Source organism: Myotis davidii, unplaced genomic scaffold (genome assembly GCF_000327345.1).
Source record: "Myotis davidii unplaced genomic scaffold, ASM32734v1 scaffold93, whole genome shotgun sequence".
In the NCBI taxonomy this organism is placed as follows: domain Eukaryota; kingdom Metazoa; phylum Chordata; class Mammalia; order Chiroptera; family Vespertilionidae; genus Myotis; species Myotis davidii.
In genome coordinates this window covers 6854693-6881138 of record NW_006292095.1, presented here as the reverse complement: position 1 = coordinate 6881138, position 26446 = coordinate 6854693, and the positions used below count along the sequence as shown (strand labels likewise).

The 26446-nt window shown below is 38.6% G+C and overlaps 1 protein-coding gene across 1 annotated transcript in view; it reads left to right on the top strand.

The window, feature by feature from the left end:
- UNC5D (unc-5 netrin receptor D) overlaps window positions 1-26446 on the top strand; it is a 228518-nt gene that overhangs the window by 110284 nt on the left and 91788 nt on the right. The window contains exons 5-7 of the mRNA XM_015565272.1: window positions 10941-11121; window positions 12213-12380; window positions 14100-14264. Coding sequence (XP_015420758.1) covers window positions 10941-11121; window positions 12213-12380; window positions 14100-14264 — 514 coding nt within the window. The remainder of the gene's footprint in view (window positions 1-10940; window positions 11122-12212; window positions 12381-14099; window positions 14265-26446) is intronic.

Below are 26446 nucleotides of genomic sequence, written 5' to 3'. Positions count from 1 at the left end.
CCGCACCTCCTCTGAGTCTCAGTGTGCTTTTCTCTTTCCTTCCAGTTGTAGAATTTCCACTCAGCCATGCTTCCTGTGGTTCTGGATGATGTCCGTATTGTTTTTCTGAGGTATTAATCAATTGTTGTGAGCGGCATCAACTTCCCTGTGTTTATCTCTGCCGCCATCTTAGTTTCTCCTCAAAATTATTTTAAAGGAATGTCAAAATAAAATATTTGCTGGTTTCCTGGGTTTATTTGAAGACTTGTTAAAAGTCCAGTGTGTCTCAGTGGTTAGAGTGTCAGCCTTTGCACTGAGGGGTCTCCAGTTTGATTCCTGGTCAAGGGCACATCCTGGATTAAGGGTTTGCTTCAGGAGGCAACCAGTCAATGTGTCTCTCACTTCGATCGATGGTTAATTTTTATTATTATAAAAACATAATTAACATCCACCTCACCCAGTGGTAGCCTAGAATCTTATGCATTTTTTGACCATCAACAAAAGGAAGATGTTTGTCTGCCTTTCGTCTCCTCCCCTTTTACCTTCCTCAACTCCACTGAGTCTACCATCCTTTGTAATATAATAAAAACCCATTGCATTTAGTTACAATAGAAATACTCTTTTGTCTTCTTATTAATCTGCCCTCTCTTGAGTATATCCTGATGCCTCTTTCCTTAAGTGCTGGACACCACATAAGTGCAAAATCTTAGCTATTTAATGAAATTGCCCTTTCAGCTCTAAAACTTTGACACTAAATCCGCTGCATCCTTTACAAAATATGTTTCACTGCTCTGCACACTTTCCAGGTTGGCAATGGTTAACAAGGAAACAGGAAAGGCAAAATGGGCAGTGGGGGGTGGCGGGGGGAAGCAACGACAGTGAGGCTACCTTTTGCAAAACAGCAGTACCTTTCTGCACAAAGAACTTTTGTTTGGAGCAGGTAATGACTGGCTTAGTCACAGCTTTATTCCTGATCAATATTTTGGAAAGAACACAAGAGATGATGTGCATTACTGTCTAAAATGTAAAAGCAGTGTCTGAACCCCTGACCTGGAGAAATTACACACAGGAGACTTTAGAATTTGGTTACTTTGCAGTTGTGTTGTTACATTTTAAGCATTTTTTTTCTTATAGTATATAGTTGTTCTTTCACAATGGCTCTGTGTCTGTCAGCTAAAAGGAAACTTGTATGGAGTGTACAGTAATCAAAGGATGAAAGATGAATGGGTGCAGAGCCTTTTTATTTTTAAGCACCATTAACTCAATGGCATCTACCTGGAATGTCGGTGCACTTTGCTGATTTCATTTTGATAACGCTATAAGCTGGTCTCTAATAATTGCCTTCTGTAATTGGAACAAATTTATGATTATGCTAATTCATTCTCAGCCACCCAGTGTATGGAACTGAGCTAATCCATATTTGTCCCAGCGTTTCCTTGGCAGATCATTACATGATTAGCCTTTCACTGTAGCTGATGGAATTGTTCTTCTGAGCAGATCTGATTTCTCAGATGGTGTGTATAGAGTATATGCAAGTGATCTGTGTTTGCATTCTTTATCTAATTATATAACTTCTATGTCAGCATTTTAAACCAGTTTGATATGAACATTTAGAATTTTGAATGTTCTAATCATTAATAAGATGGCTATTGTCTCAGCACCTGAGTATATATTACATGGCAGTAAGGAAGGGGGAAATGGAATTGTTCATTAATTTTCCCTTGCCACCACCTTAAAATCCTTATTTACATACCAGCAGTTGCAGGAGGAATACAGAAGCAGTTATGAGGCTCCCTGAAAACCAGCTCTTTATCATCCAGCTAGAGAGTTCTTCCCATCCCAAAATAATCCCTTAAAACGCATCAGCACATTACACTGTATTTTAGGTCATTCCTTAGAATACCAAGTTTTGGAAGCATCTCCTACAGCTTGCTTCATCAAATATTCAAAACCAGAATTCGTTTTTCCCTAGCAGATGGCAGTGAGCAAAGGTGGAGTTAGCCAGAGCGAGAGCCCTTGCACTGTGGAAAACATGGCTGAGTGGCAAATGGCAGCCTGTGCCCTCCCTTAACAATCACCTTCTGATTGCATATCTTTTTCCATTCTTCTCTCTATACCTTGTCCGTTTAATGCTATCTTTTCTGTCTGATCACCATTCTTGACAATGCTTTACATTAATGCAAACATATCTCATCCACACTCATGACAATGTTACATTTTCTGTTAACAGGGGATCCAGGGTGTTCACTGTTTCCGTGACCATTTACCTGTCAAAATGAATAAAATATAAATAAATAACAGGAGGCTGCTTCTGACTTTCATAACTGAAGCAGGGAAGTGAAAGGACAACACTGATCTGACAAGAGACACACAATGTCAGAACGTAAAGTTCCTTAGAAGTCAGGCCTCTACAGAGATCCTCATGACTGTCATTTCATTCAGCATCAGGGAGTGTGATTCTCTCTGTGATCATTAGGTTTCCATTGCTTGCCTGGTTCTGCGCTGTAGCTTCCCAATGAAGCTGAATTTCTGCTTCCTTTTGTGATGCACAATCAGATAAGTGAAGCTAGATTGAAGAAACTGCTGTGTAGGTGGCTTTAAAACCAATCCACACAGATTGGAAAAAGAAGAAAGACAAAGGGGAAACATGATAGTACTGTTATAAATAACTTGAAGGAAATATTAACAAGGAGAGAGAAGAGGACAGGTGACATCTAATCTCAGAAAGAGGGGAAGAGAGTAATGGCCAAACTAACAGAAGATAATATGCTCCCTTATGAGTAAAGAGATGCCATGCTTATCAGTGGTGAAGTCCCAGTGAAGACATATGCGAGTATGCCAAGTCAAACTGTGGGAAATGGTAAGGAGCCGCCATTTATTCGGTCAACAAGAGACATAAAAAAATGGCTCATGTCTTGTGGTAGAAAAATTACTTGAAGACTACCAGGTCAAATTCTACGATTTCTCTAGTATGTTAACTTAGCTCACATAATCTGTAAAATGGGAAGAATAAGATTTTCTTTGCCTACTTATTTTTGGAAGGCGTTGGTAGCTATTGTGAGGATCAAGTGAGATAATGTATTGAATAGCTATGTGTGCCCTTGTGCGTATAGACATGATAACCAGTATCTCTGTGTGTTTCTTTGCCTTTTATGCAAGATCACAAGACAGCTGCTATCTGTAAAGAATCACATTCATACCCATACAGGTGAACAGCAGAAATGCCTCCTTCCCCTTTTCTCTGGAAAGCACGTGCTTTTCTGTAAGTCACCCAATAGGCTTAGATGCAACTGGCCTCCTTAAATATTTTAAGACCGTTGGCTGTATCAGATTCTAGGGACTACTTGTCCCACTCATGTATTCTCATTAACAAAAGCAAAATAAGACACCAGATAACATTGAGAGGGTTACCATAACTTCTCAAGAGCTATATGGGGACAAATATTGTTTAATTTTATTTATTCATTAATTTAGTTATAATTAACACCCATTATTAGCTTCAGGTGTACAACATAATGATTCTATATTTGCATACACTGTGAAATGATCACCTCAATAAGTCTAGTTAACATTTATCACCTTATATAGCTACAAAATATTTTTCCTGATGATAATTTTTAAGATTTACTCTCTTAGTAACTTTCAAAATATGCAATGGGAGTATTATTAACTTTAATCACCATGGTGTACATTATATCCCCATGACATTTATTATGTACTGGAAGTCTGTATCTTTTGACCCCTTCACCCATTTCTCCCACCCCACCCCTGTCTATGGCATCCACCAATCTGTTCTCCATATTATGAGCATGGGGTTTTCTATGTGTGCTTTTATTTCTAAAATTACACATATAAGTGAAAATTATTTTGCAAATAACATTACGGTCATTGCATCCAAATCTGGCAAACTATGTGGATGACTGAGCATAGTCATGACGTGACTCAAAGTAAATGAGGCATTTATTGGTTAGATCAATTTCTTAGTGTGCATGTCGAGAGGCCCACCCATAGTTGCTGTGGAACCCCATCTTTATTCTGCCTTTTCCACTCTGTCCCCACCCTGGTGTCCATGGGTGCCATCTCAGCTTAGCCCTTCACCGGCTAGAATGCATACTGCAGCCTTCTGTTTTCTCATAGAAATCCAATCACATTTGTTGTTTGGTAAGATGGTACCTTTACAAAAAGTTTGAGAAGGTATGTAGGGAGGGAATGACCATATTGTAAACTGCTATGGCCTTCCAGTATTTCCCTAAATCTACACCACATCCCTCTAGTGTAGTCTTGTCTCTCCACCAGTTTCATCAGAGAAGGTTGTCTTCTTTTAGCAACTACTTTAAAAATGTCTCTACTAGATCATATCTACACTCAACCATGGGATATAAAGCAAAGAATAATCTCTCTCTCCCTTGGCCCGACCCCTAAAATGCAGTTTGAACCTTTGTTGTATGTGTGTATGTGTATCCCCAGTCTCTAAATTTGCACGTACCTCAATTTGGGCTAGAACATTTATTCCACAGGTGCCAGTGAACATCCTCTGAAGTAGCTCCTATGTAATATATAAGAAGATTTTAAATGTTGTTCATGTTCTTAAGGAGCTTGCCAATGAGTAGTGGAGAAAGTGATCACAGGTAATGAGTGGATGGATTGAGAAGCTTCAAATGTCATAAATCTAAAGTTACATCTATTTTATATTGAGTCTAGCAAATCCTAACTGGAGTACTGGAATTGTGGCATAGACACACTTGGTAGAAAATATCAGTAACTGATGCTGATTGGCATTTTTTGTGGAATATGAAGGGACAGTTCAAGTTGATACCATCTAGAGTCAAAGGACAAAAGGCTTTGGATCCTCCTATTAAAGTGTTTTTTTCTTTCTAGTCTAATATTTTCTCCCCCATTTATATATGGTTAATAACACCAGTCTCCTCATTCTTTTATAGAATATTAAAACTAAGAACAGGAACTTGGGAATTCTGACTTACTATCTGATGGAAATAAATATTTAGGTGTAAGGTTTATGTATGTGTATAAATGTCTCTGGCAAAGGTCAGAAGAGGTAAAATATCAGGACTCATGCAGACATTTTCAACTGTAACTCAGATCTCAGGCAAAATACTCTAACACTATTTCAAAGATGGTCCCCTCCCCCATCCAATTACACCACGCTGCCTATTGTTGAGAAAAATCTATAGACTGGTCAGTTACGTACCTTCTGTCCCCAGCTACCAGAATAATGGATCAGCAACTGATCATGCTGTCTGGCATGATGGTCTGCTTTTTCCAGATTTGTTTATAAACTGGTAAAATTTACAAATTGCAGACCATCTGCATGTGGCACTCTGTTCATGAATGTGGACATCCTGCAAAACCATCAGCTCATTATCTCTAAGTAACTAGTTTTTGTACATGCTTCTAACTTGGATTATCCATGTAAACTAAATAAATAGAAACCAGATAAAGACTTGTTTCTCTGAGGGGTGCACGTTTCCAACAACCTTCAGGATGTTATGCCTCTCTGTCAAAAAGATGACCTGTTTGCCTGAGGTCATTTGGATCAATTATACAAATGTTCCTTAGTCTGGAAGTGGTCAATGTATTGATCCCATAATGCTAATTTGAAAACTTGTATTGCTTTTGTTAAGAGCTTAGGATTTTTCTTGTTGACAACCTCTTGTGACATAATTTCTGAACTCAGTACAGATGCCCTTATGTTACTTAAAGAATACTGTACATAAGTTCAAAAGGTCTTTGATGCTTGCCAGTCACTTCTGTAAGGAAGCTTTGAGAGGGGGTTATGAGACATGAACAGTAATATTCTAGGGTGATGGGGGAATTCCTATCTAATGAAAAGGAATTAACTTTAGGGATGACACTGAGCTCCTTTTTGTGAAACAATCACTAGGAGACAGAAAGCTGGTGAGTGGAAAAGAGAAAGTAAATTTACTTCTGGTTCATGGATATGCTATGTTTGGCCCTTACAATATATTTTGTAATATATTATCAATCATGTTAGAATCAAGAAATGTTAACATTAAAATATACACCATTGGTTTCTTTTTTTTAAAATATATTTTATTGATTTTTTTACAGAGAGGAAGTGAGAGATATAGAAAGTTAGAAACATCGATGAGAGAGAAACATCGATCAGCTGCCTCCTGCACATCTCCTAGTGGGGATGTGCCCGCAACCCACGCACATGCCCTTGACCGGAATCGAACCTGGGACCTTTCAGTCCGCAAGCCGACGCTCTATCCACTGAGCCAAACCGGTTTCGGCTACACCATTGGTTTCTTGTGAAAGATGGAAGGTCCAGTTACACTGGCAACCCTAGTCTGACCTGACTGGTGGCTACACATTTGCACAGGTCCTGTGATCTTCATTTTGTCACAGTTGCCACCACTTCCCATACACAGTGATGCTAAATAGTCCATAAATTTGAAGACCATTGTGAAACATGAAAAGCAAAAGAGATTTTAAACAAAATGAGCTCATTGTCATTTTTCATGGCACTAGCATTTTTTTTAAATACCCTTGTCTCTAAAGTGGGAAAACAAAAGTAGAAACAAAGCGATAACATTTTTTAAGAAAAATGAGAGTGAGTTCATTTCTTTGTGGAAATGAAGAATGGCTCCTTGTCATTAATATGCAAGCGATGCACATGGGTGTCTCACACACAGGGCCACTACGGTGATTTATGTTACTTCCCTGGCCCCCAGGACCATTGGAGTTTGGAATGGCTGGGGGAGGGAATGCTTTTTTCTATCTTATTTATTAAACTATTCTACATCAGGAGCATTTAGCTCATCAAAAATGTTTTAAAATTTCACTAAGTGACAAAAGCATAAATCCCAAAAGCAATCTGTCACTTTTATTAGTCCAGAAAATACCAAACTGATTTCCTCATAAAGATCCTGCCATCAGTTAAATGGATAAACTATTAGGTTATGAATAAAAATAGCCCCATAATTATGAGTCTACTAATGTGCTGATTGTTTATAGACATAATTGGATTGATAGGCCTCAGCCATGACAGCATAAACACCACGGGTACCAGAACGTGGGTATCTACAACACCTCATTCATCCTATATCGATGATTTTCAGACTATGATTTGGGAGACCCAACAGCAGGTCATTGTATATGTCCACAGTACATGCAAGTGGGGAGGGAGGTGGATTGGATGACGGGGACAAAGTATATGATGGCAAAAGATGTGCACTGGACATCTCAGCAGGGTATGATTGACCTAGAAGGGGAAAGATGTGAATGATCTCCCCTGGAATTGTGAAAACTTGGTCTTGGTTATGGTCAATCTTGTACAGCTTAGGGCCCCCTCACTTCTGCACCAGTCAGAAGATCTTTCCTTGTTAATCTGCTTTTAATTTTGAGCTTCAGATAAACTAATTCAAGGAAACATTTTATGGAAAAATATAAATTTGAAAACTACTGTACTACATGAGACTAAAAGAGTTATTTCTAAGATAAAGTGATTGTTTTCAGATCACTAAATAGCTTTTCTTTGAAGGTGCCATAGTTAACCAACAGGAAGAAAAGAAATTACCCTAATCTTCTCTGAAGACTTCTGTGACCATATATTCTTCCAAATATTTTTCAATTTTTAAAATATATATATATGATTTTGTTGTTTTATGAGTTTATAACAGTAATCATACAATTGTGCATTTTGACTGTCATGTATTATGAGCATTTTCTGTGTTTTCACTAGTTGAAATCATGATTTTTAATGCCTATATAATACTAAATCATATTGTTGAAACAATTTATTTAAACAAAGCTCTATTTGGCATGCATGTAGTTTTGGCATAATTTTTCCTTTTTCTTTCTTTTTACCAAAAAATAACTTATTGTGGTTAAGGTTTTGTTTATAGCTCTAATACCTTTTTTCAGTAGCTTCCTGGGATCATAATTATAAGAACAAAAGGCATTACTATCTTTAAGACTAGCTGATGGAGATAAATTAAAGCAGGATAGGGAAGTGAAGGGAACTTGCTCTCTCTCTCTAATATATACACACACACACACACACACACACACACACACACACACGTATACACACACTGGAGGCTTAATGCATGAAATTTGTGCATGGGTAGGGTCCCTAGGCCTGGCCAGCTATCAGGGCCGATCTGTGGGGCAACTGCTGGGGTGATGGGGGGGCACACGCTGGTACCTGCCTTGGCTGGCCTGGCACCATCCACTCGCTGGCTGGCCCTGCAGCCCCCCACTGCTGCCATGGGTCACCTCTCTCTGCGGGGTGACTGGCAGTGTGATGGGGGGCTCCCACTGGCACCTGCCTGGTACCTGTGGGCTGGGGGCAGCTCCTGCATTGAGCGTCTAACCCCTGGTGGTCAGTGAGCATCATAGCAGCCGGTTATTTCACCGTTCAGTCAATTTTCATATTAGGCTCTTATATAGAATATATATATATATGTGTGTGTGTGTTTTGTTAATCTTCACCTACCAGTATACACACACACACACAGACGTATGCAAATCGTGGTTTTTAAACTATTCAGATTTTCCTCAGATCATCACAGCATTAACCTCTTACTTATCCAATTTGTGGCAAATGTTTTCTTAGTTTGTGGGCCACTTCATTGTGTATATGATTTAAATTTTCACTTTGAAGCCAAACCTCTACTTGATGATTAAGGCTTTAATAGACTCTGGGCCAAGTTTTTGTTTTTTGTGGGTTTTATTTTCAATCACAGTTTACATTCAGTTGTCATTTTTTCTTCTTAGTTCCAGGTGTGCAGCACAGTGGTAGACAATCGTGTACAAGATCTGGTCAGGAAAGCTTTCTTCCATTTCCAGGTGCCGGGACTTCCTTTGGCTTCATCTCCAGGGACACTGCCCACAGGGTTTTTTCTGGCTAGTTAACTCACTAGGAATAATTTACTTATGGGCCAGGGCTGACTTTCCTGACTTCCTCACCAGCTGTCTGAGGGGAAGCCTGGAAAACGATGACTGAGGTGGGGGCACAAGGGAACAGCTTTCTAAGTGCTACAAATCTCAGGTGTAGGGCATTAATCAGAAAACCGGGCAATTTATGCTCTGAATTTCAGAGTCAGGAAGAGTGTGGGGCGGGACAAAGCTTCCAGACCTACTTTAGCAGTCAGATCTATTCTTTCAAAACTCCAATCCTATTGGCTTTAAGCATGTTGTTTCATCCCAAATATTGGTAACAGTGTTACTCCCAGCTTTTATTTTCTTGGGATGATGTGCATTTAAATGTTTATTTTCATCATACCCATAAAATATAAAATTCATGAAAGAATAAACTATCTGGTTAGTGGGGAATGGAGGACATTTGTCACAGACTGGTGGCCAGATGTGACATAAACTTGGTTGCACTGTCCTGCTTCGCTCGCCAGAGCAGTGCTTCTGGGCTCTGGGTCATTAGCCAGGGCCACACCTCCAGGCTGGACCGTGGGGTGGGCAGTCAGCTTGTTTCTTTACTTCATGGCCCTGTATCACATTGGTTTTTCAGCTCATCTCCATGTTTTTAAGTAGACCTCGTCTATTTGCTATCATTTTCTATTCTAATATTGACTTTTTCTAGGGAGAATTTGAGATGGTGATGATTTAGGTTACTCTAAACTCTCATTTACATGTTGGCACTTGAGATAAATATCATTAAAGGTTTTCTTCTGATAATCCCTTTTTATAGAGATTAGCATATCTTGATTACATCAAGTTGTTATATAACAGATGCCACTTGTTTATTGGTAATAAATTAGAATTCTCAAGATTTAAACATGAAATGAGGCATCTTCTTCTAAAAGAAACTCTCAATGATCTGTGCTAATGGTGGGCAGAATGATGAAAAGTGCCCCGCTGCATATGTTTCTGTGTGATGGCTCTGGTGTAGCCACTGCCCTTGCTTTCAGTGCTAAGTAATGACTGTGTGCAGCATATGCTGATAACTAGAGCTAAGCAGTTACTGCCAAGCAAGAGATGTGTACAGTGCTACGAAGATGGTGTGAACAGTGGAGAGGTTGTTCAGATATGGAAGCAGAGGACAAAATGAGGAAGGAGAGATGTTAGCTCAGGGGAGGACTGGCCTGCTCGGTGAAGTAGGGGAGGTATAGGTAGTATATCCCAACTGGGGGGAGGATGAGGATCTAGGGAGCAGACGGTTCCATCTTTGTCTTCTTCAGGTGTTCAAGGGAAAGACAAGTTTGGACCAACGATAGGATTAGGGTAGAATTGGAAGAAGAAAATAGGTCAGTAAAAAGCAAATTTGAGATGGGGCTAGCCTACGCTCAGAGAACGTGGGAAGTGAGCTTCCCCAGAAGCAAGGATGGACCTTAAATGTGGTAGATGTCTAACCCCATCTAAATAGCCACTGATTCAATGACGGAATGGCATGGTCACCAAAGAAACCTATACCCCAAACTAGGGAACACTGAAACTTGAATTTACGTGCCTATGATTGCCCAAATATATATGACAGTGGCCTTTACACATTTTCACCCCTTCATTAAAAATTTGTTTAAATTGAAACATACTGACTTGAAACTTGCCTGACAACATAATATTCTCTCAGCACAAAGTACATGTGCTGCTCTCTGAGCTCCATTATGCACCAGTTTTGTAACATCATCATAGTCATCAGAATTCTAATAAAATGAAATATAATGAAATGACCTAATTGCAGTCACCTCTTTTCTCTCTTCCACTGCGTTTTTAGAAAATGGGTCAAAGTCAATAGGAGGCAGTCCTTTTCCTGCCTCCAGTTTATTAACTTCAGTATTCATTTCCTGATTATACCAAATTTTCTAATTAAAAGGGATGGTATATTGAATAAAGAGGAGGGAAAACCATTACTATAGCTCTCTTTTCCGCACATCAAAATTGCTACCTTCCAATTAAAAAAAAAAAGTGTTTTGTGTATTTTTTTAAATGACTTGTAAAGTTAACATTCTTTCTTCTTATAGGTGGAATGGCTGAAAAATGAGGAGCCCATTGACTCAGAACAAGATGAGAACATTGACACCAGGGCTGACCATAACCTGATCATCAGGCAGGCACGGCTCTCAGACTCCGGGAATTACACCTGCATGGCAGCCAACATCGTGGCCAAGAGGAGGAGCCTGTCTGCCACAGTGGTAGTTTATGGTAAGATCAGCCCAAAGGCCAGGAATGGAGTACAGAAAGCAGAGAGGTAGAGGGATGTGTGTTTTATTACAATTTAACTTTCATAGCCAAAAGGTCTTAGGGGGCCATCCACCACTATGTTCTCTCCTGCCTCTCCCATTTGGCAGGTGGGAACACATTTCTATGGCTATTGATGTTTGCTCCTTTATCCAACATTGGACTTCCATGAGGTAGGCAGTGATATTTCCAATCACTCTTTTTTTTTTTAAATGATCTTTTTTTTATATATATTTTATTGATTTTTTACAGAGAGGAAAGGAGAGAGACAGAGATATAGAGAGTTAGAAACATTGATGAGAGAGAAACATCGATCAGCTGCCTCCTGCACATCCCCCACTGGGGAAGTGCGCGCAACCCAGGTACATGCCCTTGACCGGAATCGAACCTGGGACCTTTCAGTCCGCAGGCCGACGCTCTATCCACTGAGCCAAACCGGTTTCAGCTCCAATCACTCTTGATCAGAAAATAATTTTAGAAGTTATTTTCTTCCGTTGTGTTTGTATTAGAAAAGAATCGAGGTGGGCAACTTCTGCTCCCTTCCCCCATCCACCCCAGACCTGCTTGTGGGAAGTTTTTCTCCTGGCATACAAAATCCACCATAAACAAACACCGCTATTTGCTGAATATCTCAGGTATTGTATAAAAGAAATACCCAGCTATTTAAGTAAAGGCATTCCTTTCTACAATAGAAGAGCCCTGGGATTTATTTTTTGAGGCATTTAAAGTAATAGAAATTCAAATCTGATATTTTCTTCTTATGCTCTGGATTTTCAAGTGCTTTAGAGATATGGTAATGAGTTCTTTCTATTTTTCATAATTTTTCAGCAAAGAAAATGATCTGTGTCCCTCCTTATATCAGATGAATAGCTGAGGGGCACAGATGAGGTTAAGCCTAGTCGCTCACCTCGTGATGGAGCAGCCAGTGTGTGTCTGCAGGGTCTCTTGGTCCCTGGATGCCTAACTCACAACACCTGGCACAGTGGCTTGCACATAGTAGGCAATCAGTAAAAACCTTTCTCCTTTTTTTCTCCCCTCCCCATTTTCTCTCTCAGTGAATGGAGGCTGGTCTTCCTGGACAGAGTGGTCAGCCTGCAATGTTCGCTGTGGTAGAGGATGGCAGAAACGTTCCCGGACCTGTACCAACCCAGCTCCTCTCAATGGTGGGGCCTTTTGTGAGGGAATGTCAGTGCAGAAAGTTACCTGCACTTCTCTTTGTCCTGGTGAGATATACACAGACTCCTCCCTTTCCCCCTTTTGATCCACCAACACTAGTAAGCTGGTGTGAAACATTCAGCATATCACCATCTTTCTCAAAGTGACCCTCTCCCAAGTTCTTATAGAGCCTTTGTCCAAAGTGCTGATGTAGAACTCAATGTAATAGCAAGAACATGGATGAAATACCTCTGTTTGGGGGCATATGTAGTTTTTAATACTCAAATAACTTTGAACACTCACCATCAATAAGCCAAATGCTTTGAAGTATTTTTATACCTCCCGTGTTTGATTGGACTAAGCCATGCCCTTCTCTCCCTGGGTTCTCCCATTCTGTGGCATTAATTTTTTATAATAGCTAGCAGAAATTAAGTTGTCTGTGAACACAAAACAGGTACCAAAAATGTGACTCTTTATTATCAGTTGCCAATCCACCAAGCTTACCAGCTTTAGCTCTGTATTTATCTATAATACAACTGGCAGAGATTGTACAGCATCACAGCAGTTTATTCTACATTTGATCTATGCTTGCCTTCCTTTCTGAATAGAGATAGACTACACTTGCCAAATATGGCTTTTATAAGTTATTTTGTTCATCTCTTACTGGCTCTAACCCAATTTATACAATGAGAAATAGATGAGATGGAAGATGACTTTCTTTATGGAAAACATATCCTCCCACTGAGAAATAAATTGATCCTGGGTCTCATATGCATTATAAAACATTAACTCCAAGGACATTGGACTAGAGCCTTTTGACTAAAATTTCAAATCTAGTTCCACTCAAAGCTAAGGTGAGGCTCTCACCAGCAGTGTATTCTTGGAGTTTCATTTTGCATTTATTGAGTGCTTACTATGTGCAAGATACTTTTACACATATAATCTCATTGGACTCTGTGTTGTGAGTTTTATTACCCCCAGTTGACAGAAATAGGCTAAGTGACTTTCTCAGGGTTGCTCAGCCAATAAACTGGCAGTCAAGGACTCAGACATTCTGTTTTATGTTCAGTATTTTGTGTTACCCTATTCCTATATGCTCTTGATTAAAAACTGCAAATTCATAACCCACATAAATATGGTTGGAGTATTCCTAGGAGGTAATGGGACAATTGCCTCAAACAGCTGCCATGATCTCGAGGGTTGATTTTTAGTAGAATTCAGTTTGTGCAGTTCTGCATATAGCAGCAATTTATGACCCAAGAAATTCTATTTATATAAATCTTGGTATCTTGGGGTTTGACTGACCTGTTTTAGTTTAATACTATCAATATATATGGGTTTATTGTTTAGGGGGTTTTAGGGCTTAAAGATAGTTCATTCTGCTCTCTGTTCTAAACTGTCAACACCCAAGGCAGTGGTGACTACCACTGGTTACTGCACACTGTTTATCTGTCCATCTAAGCTGCACTTGAGCGTGAAAGACTGGGGAAGAATGGATAATGACATTGTTAGCCAACCCAAGGGCACTGGTAATACGAATGCTCTGCTCGCCTAAATTCAGTAATTGGTCTCATCCTGAAAGAGCTAGAGAATTACACCACTGCTTTTGCTAGTCTATCTCTTTAGGAAAGAAACCATGGAGAGAAGATAAATGAATATGTTATTTTGTTTTGTGTTGTGGTGGTTATTGCTTTAAAATGCAGCTCTAAGAACAGCAATCCGGGGGTGAGTCTCCTGACCGCTGCCTGATTCATTCTAATGATGGTTCCTTTGCTTTCTCTTTGAAGTGGATGGGAGCTGGGAAGTGTGGAGCGAATGGTCAGTCTGCAGCCCAGAGTGTGAGCATCTTCGGATCCGGGAGTGCACAGCACCACCCCCAAGGAATGGGGGCAAATTCTGTGAAGGGCTGAGCCAGGAATCTGAAAACTGCACAGATGGTCTCTGCATCTTAGGTAACACCTTCTGTTTAGCATCTTCGGTGTTTGTCCATAATATGAAAAGAAACGTCATAATTATTGTGTTAAATAAGTTAGCAGAAAGCAAAATCTCCAAGAGCAAAAAGAAAATAGGTGAAAAGTGTAGAAAAGAAGACAAATACATTTTTAGGAAAGCTGGGGTGACTTTGAATATTTTATCATTGTCAGTTTTATAAATGTGTATACTTACTATTGATTTAACTAGACAAGGTTTGAGAAGAAATGATGTAAGAAGACATTTTAGACTTTTTAGCTTAGCAGTTCTTTTCTTTTAGTAGCCTTCATCTTAAGTTTGGTGAAATTCTGATCACTATGTCTATATTTCTCCCAAGAATTATATAGCAGTATAAAGCACTTCATCATCTTCAGAGACTATGGTTTTGTGGCAAGGGATGTGTTGTGACTGTTATCTTACAAGTGGGGGCTGGGATTTCTGACACCGGAGGAGGTAGGTGGCTTTGTATCAAATTGGTCTGGCAGAGCAAGAAATGGAATGTGCATTTCAAAACTCCCAAGCCTTTATTCCTGAGATTACATTCTTGCATCTCCAAGTGACTCTGCCTGAGTATGGGAGGGTCAGATAGTCACAGAGAGACAGGTTTTCATCTGGTGCTGCCCCTCACTACCTTTGTGATCCTGGATAAGTTGTTTATGCCTTTGACTGTAAGTACCCCCAATGGTATCCAGTTTTGGTTATTGTGAAGATTAACTGACAAAAGAATACACTTGAATATTTCATGGCACAGAGTAGGTGCTCAGTAAAGATGAACCCATTCTCCATCTCCCCACTCATTGAGCTAAGGTGTACTGATTTTGCTTAGGTCCTTTAGGAACAAGAGATTCAGGGCATTGAACTAGGAAAATACACAGCAAAAATAACATAGCTCAATACCAGTGTGTCACTTTTTATTTGGGAAGATGGCAGGATGAAGAAAATATCTATTCTAAGTTGGGTTTATTTTTCTAAATCAATACAACTGGGTACCATAGAAAGCATATTCAAACATAACATTTTTTTAAAAAGAAGTCTATATATTTAATACATTGGTTAAAATGATTAATATGTTTTTAAATGAGCAACGATGGTATTTTTTTGGTGGGTTTTTTTTGTTTGTTTGTTTGTTTGCTATTACAAGTATCGAGTACCTGCATAAGTCAGATACATGAAACTATAATAGAATGAAACCTAGCCCCCAGTCTCAGTGATGAAAGGGCCCTGCACTCTAATGAATATATTCCAATCATTTGTCTTCCTCAAAATGCCTTTGCGCTTCCAAAATGTAAGGAAACCTAACACAAACTCAGTAGCAAGAGGTTTAGGGAAATATGTTTCTGTCTACTCTTGACTGTTACCAGATTTTTCTGAAATATACCTTGGAAGTATGACTATTTTTTTAAACATGTAGCCATATTTGAATTGATACAGTTAGAACAATTAGAACTGTGACACTCATAAGTCTTCTAAAGAGGTGTTGATAACATAACTATTTGGTTATCAACTGAATTTTAGATAATCATAGTCATAACTTTCCCATCAACCACCAGTAAGGCCTGCACTAGAGGATATCAGGCCTAAACCTTACTTGACTAATACTTAGTCCAGTTACCATTGAAGATGGATAATGGTTAACCCTTCAGGTAAGAAAGAATTGCTATAAAGTTCAGTGATTAAGAGTTGTTTAGCCCTGAAATGAATTACCAGCACTGAGAGGGTATTGGACAGTCTAGATCAGTGATGGCGAACCTATGACACGCATGCTAGAGGTAACACGTGAACTCATTTTTTTGGTTGATTTTTCTTTGTTAAATTACATTTGAATATATAAAATAAATACCAAAAATATAAGTCTTTGTTTTACTATGGCTGCAAATATCAAAAAATTTCTATATGTGACATGGCACCAGAGTTAAGTTAGGGTTTTTCAAAATGCTGACATGCCGAGCTCAAAAGGTTCGCCATCACTGGTCTAGATCCCAACTCTAAAATTTGAGATGTCGCGTTTGTCAGTTCTCCAGAGAGAATCAATGAGATATACAGATAGATAGATAAATGAGATTTATTATAAGGAATAAGCTCAGGTGATTATGGAATTTGGCAAGTCCTAGATCTGCTAAACCAATGTCCCAGTTCACAGACTGGCAGACAGGAGAATTCTCACTTGAGAAGGATCAAGCTTTAGACAGGCTGGGTGAGGCCCTGGGAAGCAATTATAGAGAGCAATCTGCTTTTCTTAGTCTGTGGATCTAAATGTTGGTTTCATCTGAAAAGACCCAGGTAATGTTCAGCCAATTACCTGGGCACCTGATGGCCAGTCAAGCTGACACATAAAATTAATCATCACGGATGCATATGTACTTGTGAAGTTCCAAAGTTTAGTTCCTTCCTTTGAGCCAGAAATGGCCATAGTTCAGACGGTGGCTTTTCCTGTGGGCATTGACCATGTATGGTTTTAGTCATGTGTGTGGTTTAATGGGTATTTCATTCCCATTACCCATAGTGGAAATAATATAACTAGGAAGACAATGAGGTTTGAAATATGTTCAGCATTGAAGGTGTGAGTTTAGAATGCTATGTGAGCCTTTTCTTTCTATTCAGTTTACTCATGCCTGCATTCCCTTTTCTGCGTAAGCATGTTTTCTCTAGCATCTTTTGTCTGTAGTGTGCATATCTGTAACTCTGTCAGATGTGATCAAGAATATTGATGGCTACAAGGAGTTAGAAATTGATTAAATATATTTATATATCATTGAGAAAGGGGTATGTTTGTGAATCCAACACCAGGATATATTCTGTCCTTTCAGACAGAGTGGCTACCACTATCAACAAAAATGGATAACAGATTACTATCTCTGCAGGAAGCAATGAACAGCACTCTAGTTAAAAGATGCCAATACCCCTGTGCACCTCTTGCTGGCACTCTGCTTCAATGGTCTTGGTGAAACTAGATGTGCTCTCAGGATAGAGATTCAGTGAAGGCTGGGTTTGATTAAAATAGCATTTGCCAACAAATTTATGGAGCAGTAGTTTTGTGAAGGATCTAGGTCATTTTCCTGTGGGCATTGACAATTTGGGAATTTTCTTAATCCTCATCCTGTATGTTTTCATCTATGCCAAAAAAGACCCTAAAGCAGTTCCTCAACTTCTCTTAGAAGACCTATAATTCTTTGATTTTTATTTAGCTTTCAACAAAGCATCTGGGTTGCCTTTGTGGTCCCTGAGGGTAGTGTTTCTCCAAGAGATGGGCCTGCCAGCTCTGAATGATCACTTTAATATTTGGGTGTGATTGTTGCTTGGCCAGTTGTGACTGGAGCACAAAAACTTTAGTGTGAATCTGTCACAGATGGCCACACCTCGGTGCTCTCATCAAGAAATTACATGCCCGACCCTAGCTGGTTTGGCTCAGTGAACAGAGCGTTGACCTGTGGACTGGAGGGTCCTGGGTTTGATTCCAGTCAAGGGCACATGTCTGGGTTGTGAGCTGGATCCCCAGTGGGAGGTGGGTGGGAGGCAGCCGATCGATGATTCTCTCTCATCATTGATGTTTCTATATCTCCCTCTCCCCTCCTCTCTGCTTAATCAATTGCTTAATCAATAAAAATATATTTAGAAAAAAGAAATTACATGCCCCAAGATTGGTGATAGTAAGATTATTTGCCAATAGCAGTTGGTGAAAGATCCAAATTGAAAGCATAAGCTAATCCTCTGATGCCTTTCTTTCCAGAAAGATAATTATGTGACATATTGTTGAGAAATAAGAACTTGTGTGGATCCCTGTTTCCTAACCTTAAACACTAGAGTCAGGTAGTTTTTTGTCCATGTCCTTTCTGCTTCCCGAACTTAGCTTCATCTATGCTCTGAGGAGTACAACCAGAGGTAAATGACATATGCATGCCTCACTGACAGGAACAGAAGGGTGAAAACGGCAGGGTACTTAGCTTGATCCTAAGAAATAAGAAAAGCCTGCTCCCTCTTTCTTTACTCCAGCAGATAAAAAACTAAGGGCTTTGACTTGAGAAGATTAAATAGATCTGCTTCAGAGGGGATTAGTGCCTTGAGGTGTAGTAAGACTGAAGCCAGAGAAATGCCACAGGGGCCTGAAAAAGAGGAAATCTTCAAGGCTGAGCTACCTGATAGTTAATCCATCCTTCTGGTCAGGATGTAAGATAGGTCAGTTCAACATTGATAGCTCAGAAATGGAAATATCAGTTAAACTGTGGTTTGTTTTCATTTCTGATGAATACATTGATAAGAAAAGTTTGAACTGACAGTTTGGAAACCACATCAAGGACAAAGACAATAGCAGGTTCGATTAAACAACCCCAAGCTTACATTTAATAATCTAACAACATTATCTATTGAATGATCTACTTAAATGACCTAAAAGAAGCACCTGAAAAGGTGAGCCTGTAATTACATCAAAATAAAGGTCATCTTGGTAAGCATTTTCTCTTAGGCTATTCTCAATGTCATTGTCATCTTTACAGTAATTACCCAAGTCCCTTCTCTATCTCTCCTAGGACACCATTCTGGAGTTAGCTCAGGGCATCTGAAACAAGTTTTACATTCTGTTAATGGTTTATGGAATGCCTATTTTGTATATAGGATTATAATGGATAGGTGTCCTTTTACCTTAACAAAACCCATCAATTCCTGTCTTTAGGCAAAAAGTCATGAATCATACTTGACTCATTCTTAAATTTTTTGTTGGATAAGTTCATATTTCAGAACCAGCTGCACTGCACAATTCCTTAATTATAGCGTAAACTTTATATAGCAAAGAAATGAAAATGGCGTAGCAAGATACAATCCATTCTTAAATTGTCATGAATTTTCCAGCTGCTTGCTAATTCTCCCAGGTAGTTTTAATATTAAAAACCCATTTTCATTCCAGTTACTGTACATAGTAGGTGCTCCTTTTTATAATAGCTGCTTTCTACATAACAAACAACTGATTAATTCAGAGTTGCCTTCATGTATACTGCATAGCAAATATGAATAGAGTATTGCAAATCCACAAGAGTAAATAAGAGGGTAGGTTTGGGAACATATGGTATCATTAGCTGCTTAGCAACAATCTCTCCCCCATGCCCCAATGAACACTTTACCATTATGGGACGCAATAAGAAGACCAGTGACTAACAAGCTTTAAAGAGACAGAGTAGAATGGCTCATGACTAAAGTTTCCATTGTGCTTAATTAAAAAATAAAATGAAGCAGAGAGAGCTCTATACTCATGTGTCCTAGTGAAAGCATTTTTAAAAAAACTCTATATGGCTAAATGTTTCGTTTTTGTGCTTAAATTCAAATGCCATGAGTAGAACTGAGCATAAAGAGAATGAAGATAAACCATATATGACAAATTATCATAAAATGTCTCCCCCTTTGTTATCCACCCACTGTAGACTTTTCTACTTTTATGCCTTGTTAATAAAAAGATAGCCTTCCGGTCAAGATGGTGGAGTAGGTAAATGCTGTGCGGGCCTCCTCCATTATCATATCATCTTCACAACTAAATTAGAGACCCATGCTCATTGAGAACCACCTGAAGACTAGCTGAACAGAACTTTTTAAGGATGTAAAGGAGAAACCACAAAAGACTGGTAGGAGGGGTGGAGGTGCGAAAAAGACAGGTCTCACACCCACAGTATGCTCATTAGGAATAAGGAGGGGTATCATAGCTGTAAAGCTTCCCTCCTTGAGGAGCAAGGGATCTAAAACAGTTAAGATATCTTTTTTTTATCCAGGAAATTTCCCCCATCACCATCTTTATTTTCTCATAGACCTGTGCTACATGTACATAGTCATGACAGAATAACCAAGGTAAGAATTTTTTTTTCAGCCAATAGAAATCAAGGCAATTAGTTTGCCCACATCTCTCTTCTATCCACTTTTTTCTATTCCTATACACTTTACTTCCCAACGTATATCAATATGTACTTTTTTTATACTCGGCTTACATTATTTTGGTGGAATTGGACAGGGAGTGCTATGTCTTGCTTCAGAAACATGATCTCTGGCAGTTTCTCTCAGGTACATCCTGTTCACTTTATCGACTTTAGAAGAAGAATTGAAATAAAACACCTCCACTGTAAATAGGAAGGACTTTAAAATTAAATTTGGGCATCTGGAGAGCAGAAGCAGGATCACATTACTTAAAGTGGAAAAAGACAAAAACAAAGCAAACTGAAACAAAAATCCAAGGAAACTAAAGAGACAAATAAGAACCAATCCCCATGATAATGTAAAGTGGAGACAGAAAACCTATTAGAAAACTTAAAAACATTTCTTAAGGAAATTAAATTTTAGCCATTCAACCAGAAAGTTGGTAGAAATGCAAATCATTATAGCAAAAGTAAAAATATTTTGTAGATAATATATGCCTAAGAAGCACAGGGAAGGCAGCAGTTCTGAACGAGGTATTGTTAGAAGACACAGTGGTTGAGTTTCCATGAGGCTGACCCAGGATGGATCTGCATTGATTTGGCATTCAGAGCAAAGGGTGAATAGCCTTCTACTGCCCTCTATGATTCTGTTTATACTGGTTATTCTGTTTGAAAATTAGGGATAGACATGAACCTAGGATTGCAAGAAATAAATGAGCTGGGCCTATAGGATTCAACATTAATCCTGTTTAGAAAAGAACAGGTTGAAAACTCAGGAGTTTGGGCGTCAGATTTCTTGAGTTTGAATTTTGATTACAACACTATGAGCAAGTTTCTTAAGCCTTAATTTACTTATCTATAAAATGAATGTTATAATAGTGCCTCATAGAAAGGATTTGTTTTTAGGAGGAAATAGGCAAATCTATGGAAAGCATTTTGCATCCATAGTAAACACAATAACTATTGTGTTCTACTAAAGGGATTCCTGTTTCAGAAAAAGTTAAGTTTTTCATGACCTACAAAGGTACTGACAGTGACACTATAGATATTTAGTTAAAACATTTCCTAATACATCTATTAACATAAGTGTATTTGTCATTAAAATATATTGTATGTTCACCATTTTATCCTCTTCTACCTTTTTTGCTTAATTTCTCCACCTTTTTTACCGAGCCCCCCATCAATCCTCCCTTCTGACAGCTGCCAGTCTGTTGCTATGAATTTGTTTCTATTTGTTTGTTAGTTTAACTTGTACATTTGATTCCACATTAGATTCCACATGTAAGTGGAATCATATGGTACTTACCTTTCTATGACTGGCTCATTTCACTTAATATAATACTCTCCAGGTCAAAACATCTACTGATGGGTACTTGGGTTACTTCAAAATCTTGATTATTGTAAATAATGCTGCAATGAAATAGGGATACATATATTTTTTGAATCAGTGTTTTGGGTTTCTTCAGATATATTCCCAGAAATGGAATCACACAAAAGGAGGGCATATTTAAAAGAATAAAATGGCAACAAATATGTACCAACAATAATCACTTTAAATGCAGCTGGCTTAAATGTACCAATCAAAAGACATAGGGTAGCTGAATGGATAAGAAAATAAGACCCATGTATATGCTGTCCACAAGAGACCCACCTCAGAATGAAAGCTATACAGACTAAAAGTAAAGGGAGGATGGAAAAAGATATTTCATGAGAATGGAAATAAATTTAAAAAGCTGGGGTAGCAATACTTCCATCTGACAAAATAGACTTTAAAACAAATGTTAAAAGAGTTAGAGACAAAGAAGGACACTACATAATGATAGAGATCAATCCAAAATGAGGATATAACCCTTGCAAACATTTTTGCACCCAACATAGAAGCCCCTAAATATATCAAGCAAATCTTGATGGACATAAAGGAAGAGATTGACAGTAATATAGTCACAGGAGGGGATTTTAACACCCCACTGACATCAGTGAATACATTTTCCAGACAGTAAATCAACAGTGTAACAGCTGCCTTAACTGACACACTAGATCAGATGGATTCAATTGATATCATCAGAGCATTTCACCCCAAAACAGCATAATATACATTCTTTTCAAGTGTACATGGAACATATTAGGACACAAAACAATATTCAATAAGTTTAAGAAAAATGAAATCATATCAAGCTTTTTTCCTGACCAAAATGGTATGAAAATTAGAAACCAAGAAAAAGACTGAAAAACACATAGGGGCTAAATAACATTCAATGAATGGGTTAACAATGAGATCAAGGAAGAAATCAAAAGAGACATCAAGACATATGAAAATGATAACACAATAACCCCAAACGCAGGGAAAGGGGCTTGGGGGTGCGGGAAGAAACTGGACAAAAATCATACACCTATGGCCCTAACTGGTTTGGCTCAGTGGATAGAGTGTCAGCCTGCGGACTAAAAGGTCCCAGGTTCGATTCTGGTCAAGGGCATGTACCTGGGTTGCAGGCACATCCCCAATAGGAGCTGTGCAGGAGGCAGCTGATCGATGTCTCTCTCTCATCGATGTTTCTAACTCTCTATCTCTCTCCCTTCCTCTCTGTAAAAAATCAATAAAATATATTTTAAAAAAAAGACATATGAACATGAAAACAATGACCCCAAATCTATGGACACAGCCTAAGAAGTTCTAAGAGGGAAAGTTATAGCAATACAGGCCTGCATTAAAACAAAACAAAACCCTCAAATAAACAATCTAACATTACACCTAAAGGAATGAGAGAGAGTAAGAAAAGTCCAAAGCAGGTAGAAGGCAGGGAAAGAAGAGAAATATAAAGATCAGGGGCCGGGAGGTGGGGGAATGGGACAAAGTAGTATAAAAAAATTAAAAAATAGAAAAGTTTAATGAAACAAAGAGGCAGTATTTTGAAATGATAAACAAAATTGATAAAACTATAGCAAGACTCATCAAGGGGGAAAAAAAGGAGGGCCCAAATGAAATCTGAAATGAAAGAGAAGTGACAACTGACACCACAGAATTACAAAGAAATATAAGTATCACATAATCTCACTTACATGTCGAATCCAATGAACAAAATAACTGACAAATAAAATATTTTTATATACTAATAACAAACTATCAAAATGAGAAATTATTAAAACAATCTCTTTTATAATTACATCAAGTAGAATAAAATTCGTAGGAATAAATTTAACCAAAAATTTAAGATTTGTAATTGGAGTAATTGGAATAAGACATTAAAGAAAGAAATTGAAAAATCTGCAAATAATGGAAGGCCATAAGTGCTCACAGATAGGAATAATTAACATCTTTAAAATGTCCATACTACCCAAAGAAATAACATCAGTGGCATTTTTCACAGATTTAGAATGTATAATCCTAAAATTTACATAACAAAAGAAAAAACAAATGGGACTTTATCAAACTAAAAAAAAATTCGGCACAGTGATGGAAACCATCAACAAAATGAAAAGAACCTATTTAATGAGAGAAGATATTTAAGGAACTCATCCAACTTAACACCCAAAAAACACAAAAAAATCAATTAAAAAATGAGCAGAGGATATGAATAGACATTTCTCCAAAGAGGACATACAGATAAGCAGTAGACATATAAAAAGATACTCAAAGTCATTAATAATTAGAAAAATGTAAATTAAAATCACAGAGATATAACCTCACACCTGTCAGAACAGCTGTCATCAATAAATTAATGAATAACAAATGTTTGCCAGAATGTGGAGAAAAGGAATCTTCATGCACTGTTGGTGGTATTATATATCAGTGTGGCCACTATGGAAAACAGAACTACCATATGACCCAGCAGTTACACTTCTGGATATATATTTGAAGGAATCCAAAACACTACTCTGAAAAGATATATGTACCCCACTGTTCACTGCAGTATTATTCATAATAGCCAAGGTATGGAAGCAGCCTAAATGATTACTGATAGACGAATAGATAATAAGATGTGATACATATATATGATGGAATATTACTCACCCATAAAAAAATCTGAACCATGTGTGACAACATGGATGGACCTAGAGGGTTATGCTAGCTAGAATAATTCAGACAGAGAAAGACAAATACAATGTAGATTTGCTTATATGTGGAAGTTGAGAAGCAAATATATGGATGAACAAAACAGAAATAAACTCGCAGAAATAGAAGACAAATTGATTGTCCCCCAGATGGGAGGGACTTCAGGGGGATTGGTTGGAAGGTTAAAGAAATTAAGTGCAAATTTCCAGTAGAAAAATAATCCCTGGGATATAAAGTACACTATAGGGAAGATAGTCATAACTATGTATGGTGTCAGATGGGTACTAGACTTACCAGGTGATCAGTTAATAAGATTTATAAATGTCTAATCAGTATGCTGTGCACCTAAAATTAATATAATTAATATAATACATCAACTTTAATTGAAAAGTTTTTGTTTTTCTTTAATTGATCTATGCCTTGGAGTCAGGACATCTTTATGTAAGAGGTGTGGAGGGCAAAGGACATCCCAGGAGAGGCACCAGCATGGGCAGGAGTGGTAATGGATTGCTCAGTCTAGGGCATGAACTTGTGTTGAGGTGCATGGAAACTAAGTCCTATTTGTTGTGGTGGGATCAGCTAATAGGAGACCATAGGGTTAGGCAGAGCAGTTGGCTCTGACGTAGGGCAGTGTGGAATCATGGTAGACCCCTGTGTGCTGATGCTAATGGATTAGCCCAGTGACAGGGAGTGAGCAGAGAAGACTGACAATTCCACAGACTGCAGAAGCACCTCCTAAACCAGCCGTGGCAAACTACGGCCCGTGGGCCGGATCCGGTCCGTTTGAAATGAATAAAACTAAAAAAAAAGAGAGACCGTACTCTTTTATGTGATGATGTTTACTTTGAATTTATATTAGTTCACACAAACAGTCCATCCATGCTTTTGTTCCAGCCCTCTGGTCCAGTTTAAGAACCCATGTGGCCCTCAAGTCAAAGTTTGCCCACCCCTGTCCTAAACCATTTAAAGGTACTAAGACTGTGGAGGGTACATTAAAATAGTCAACAAGTGTGTGTGTGTGTGTGTGATGTAGAAGGTTTCAAAGAATATGATCAATGTAGAAGGAAATCTAAAAAATGATATTTGGAGATGGAAACGGACATGGCTGGTTTAGTGAAAAAGAAAATGGTAATCATTAACTATAATGACATCTGTGAATTGCTGCCTGGTGAAGAGTAGCTGTCTGGGCTTTCTGTCTGGTGGGTGTTTAGTTCAATGAGTGGCTCTATGCCTGAATCTCCACAAAGAACACAGACTCTGGCATCAAATATATTTGTTAGTTGTCAAAACTCATAGGAGCCTATTTCAAACAATCACAGTCCACAGGTTTTACAAGCAGCCCCTTCCTTGCCCAGTCTATAGGTCGGAGATTGAATGCATCTGTCCACACATACTGCATCTCCCAGGCCTGCTCTCCTAGATCTGCAGCATGTAGCTGCACGAAGCTGGCCACATTTATTCTCTAGCAAAGAACGGATAAGGCTGGATGTGGGCATGTGGGAGGGAAGGTAGGGGTGCAGCTATAAATATCTCATAAGAACAATGGATACCATGGAAATGCTTTAGGAGCATCCCATATAACAAAGAAAGCAAGAAAGGTGGAAAAGAACCAAATCACCATCAAAAATACATAAATTGTTCTGCCTCTTTTTCTCTCCCCATCTCATAAATGTATTATACACAGCACATGCAAAGCAATATTTGCATTATAATACAGTGCTAGGAAATAAAGGCATACTGCAGAATGATATATAAAAGATAATTCCATGTTTTTGTAGGTAAAAATGATCAATAACTGTCAATTTCATAGTTGCCTGCTAATATATATGTGTAAGTATGCACATAATCTACACTAATAAAAGAGAAAAATGGTAATTGGTGTACGACGCTACCCTTTTCATTGGCTAATCAGGGCTATATGCAAATTAACTGCCAACTCAGATGGCAGTTAGCTGACAACAAAGATGGCGGTTAATTTGCATATGTAGGCACAATGCAAGGAGGCAAAAGGGAAAGCAGGAAGAAGCCCCCTACCACTGACAGTGATTGGAAAACCCAGGGGGGAGCTAAACCCTGGGGCCACCTTTGCCCTGCCCACCAGCTATGATTGGAGAATCAGGCGCCTTTGCTGCCGTGGCCAGTGATAGCAGGAAGTAGGGGTGGAGCCAGGGATGGGAGCTGGGCATGGTTGAAGCTGGCAGTCCCGGGAGCTCGGGGTCCCTTG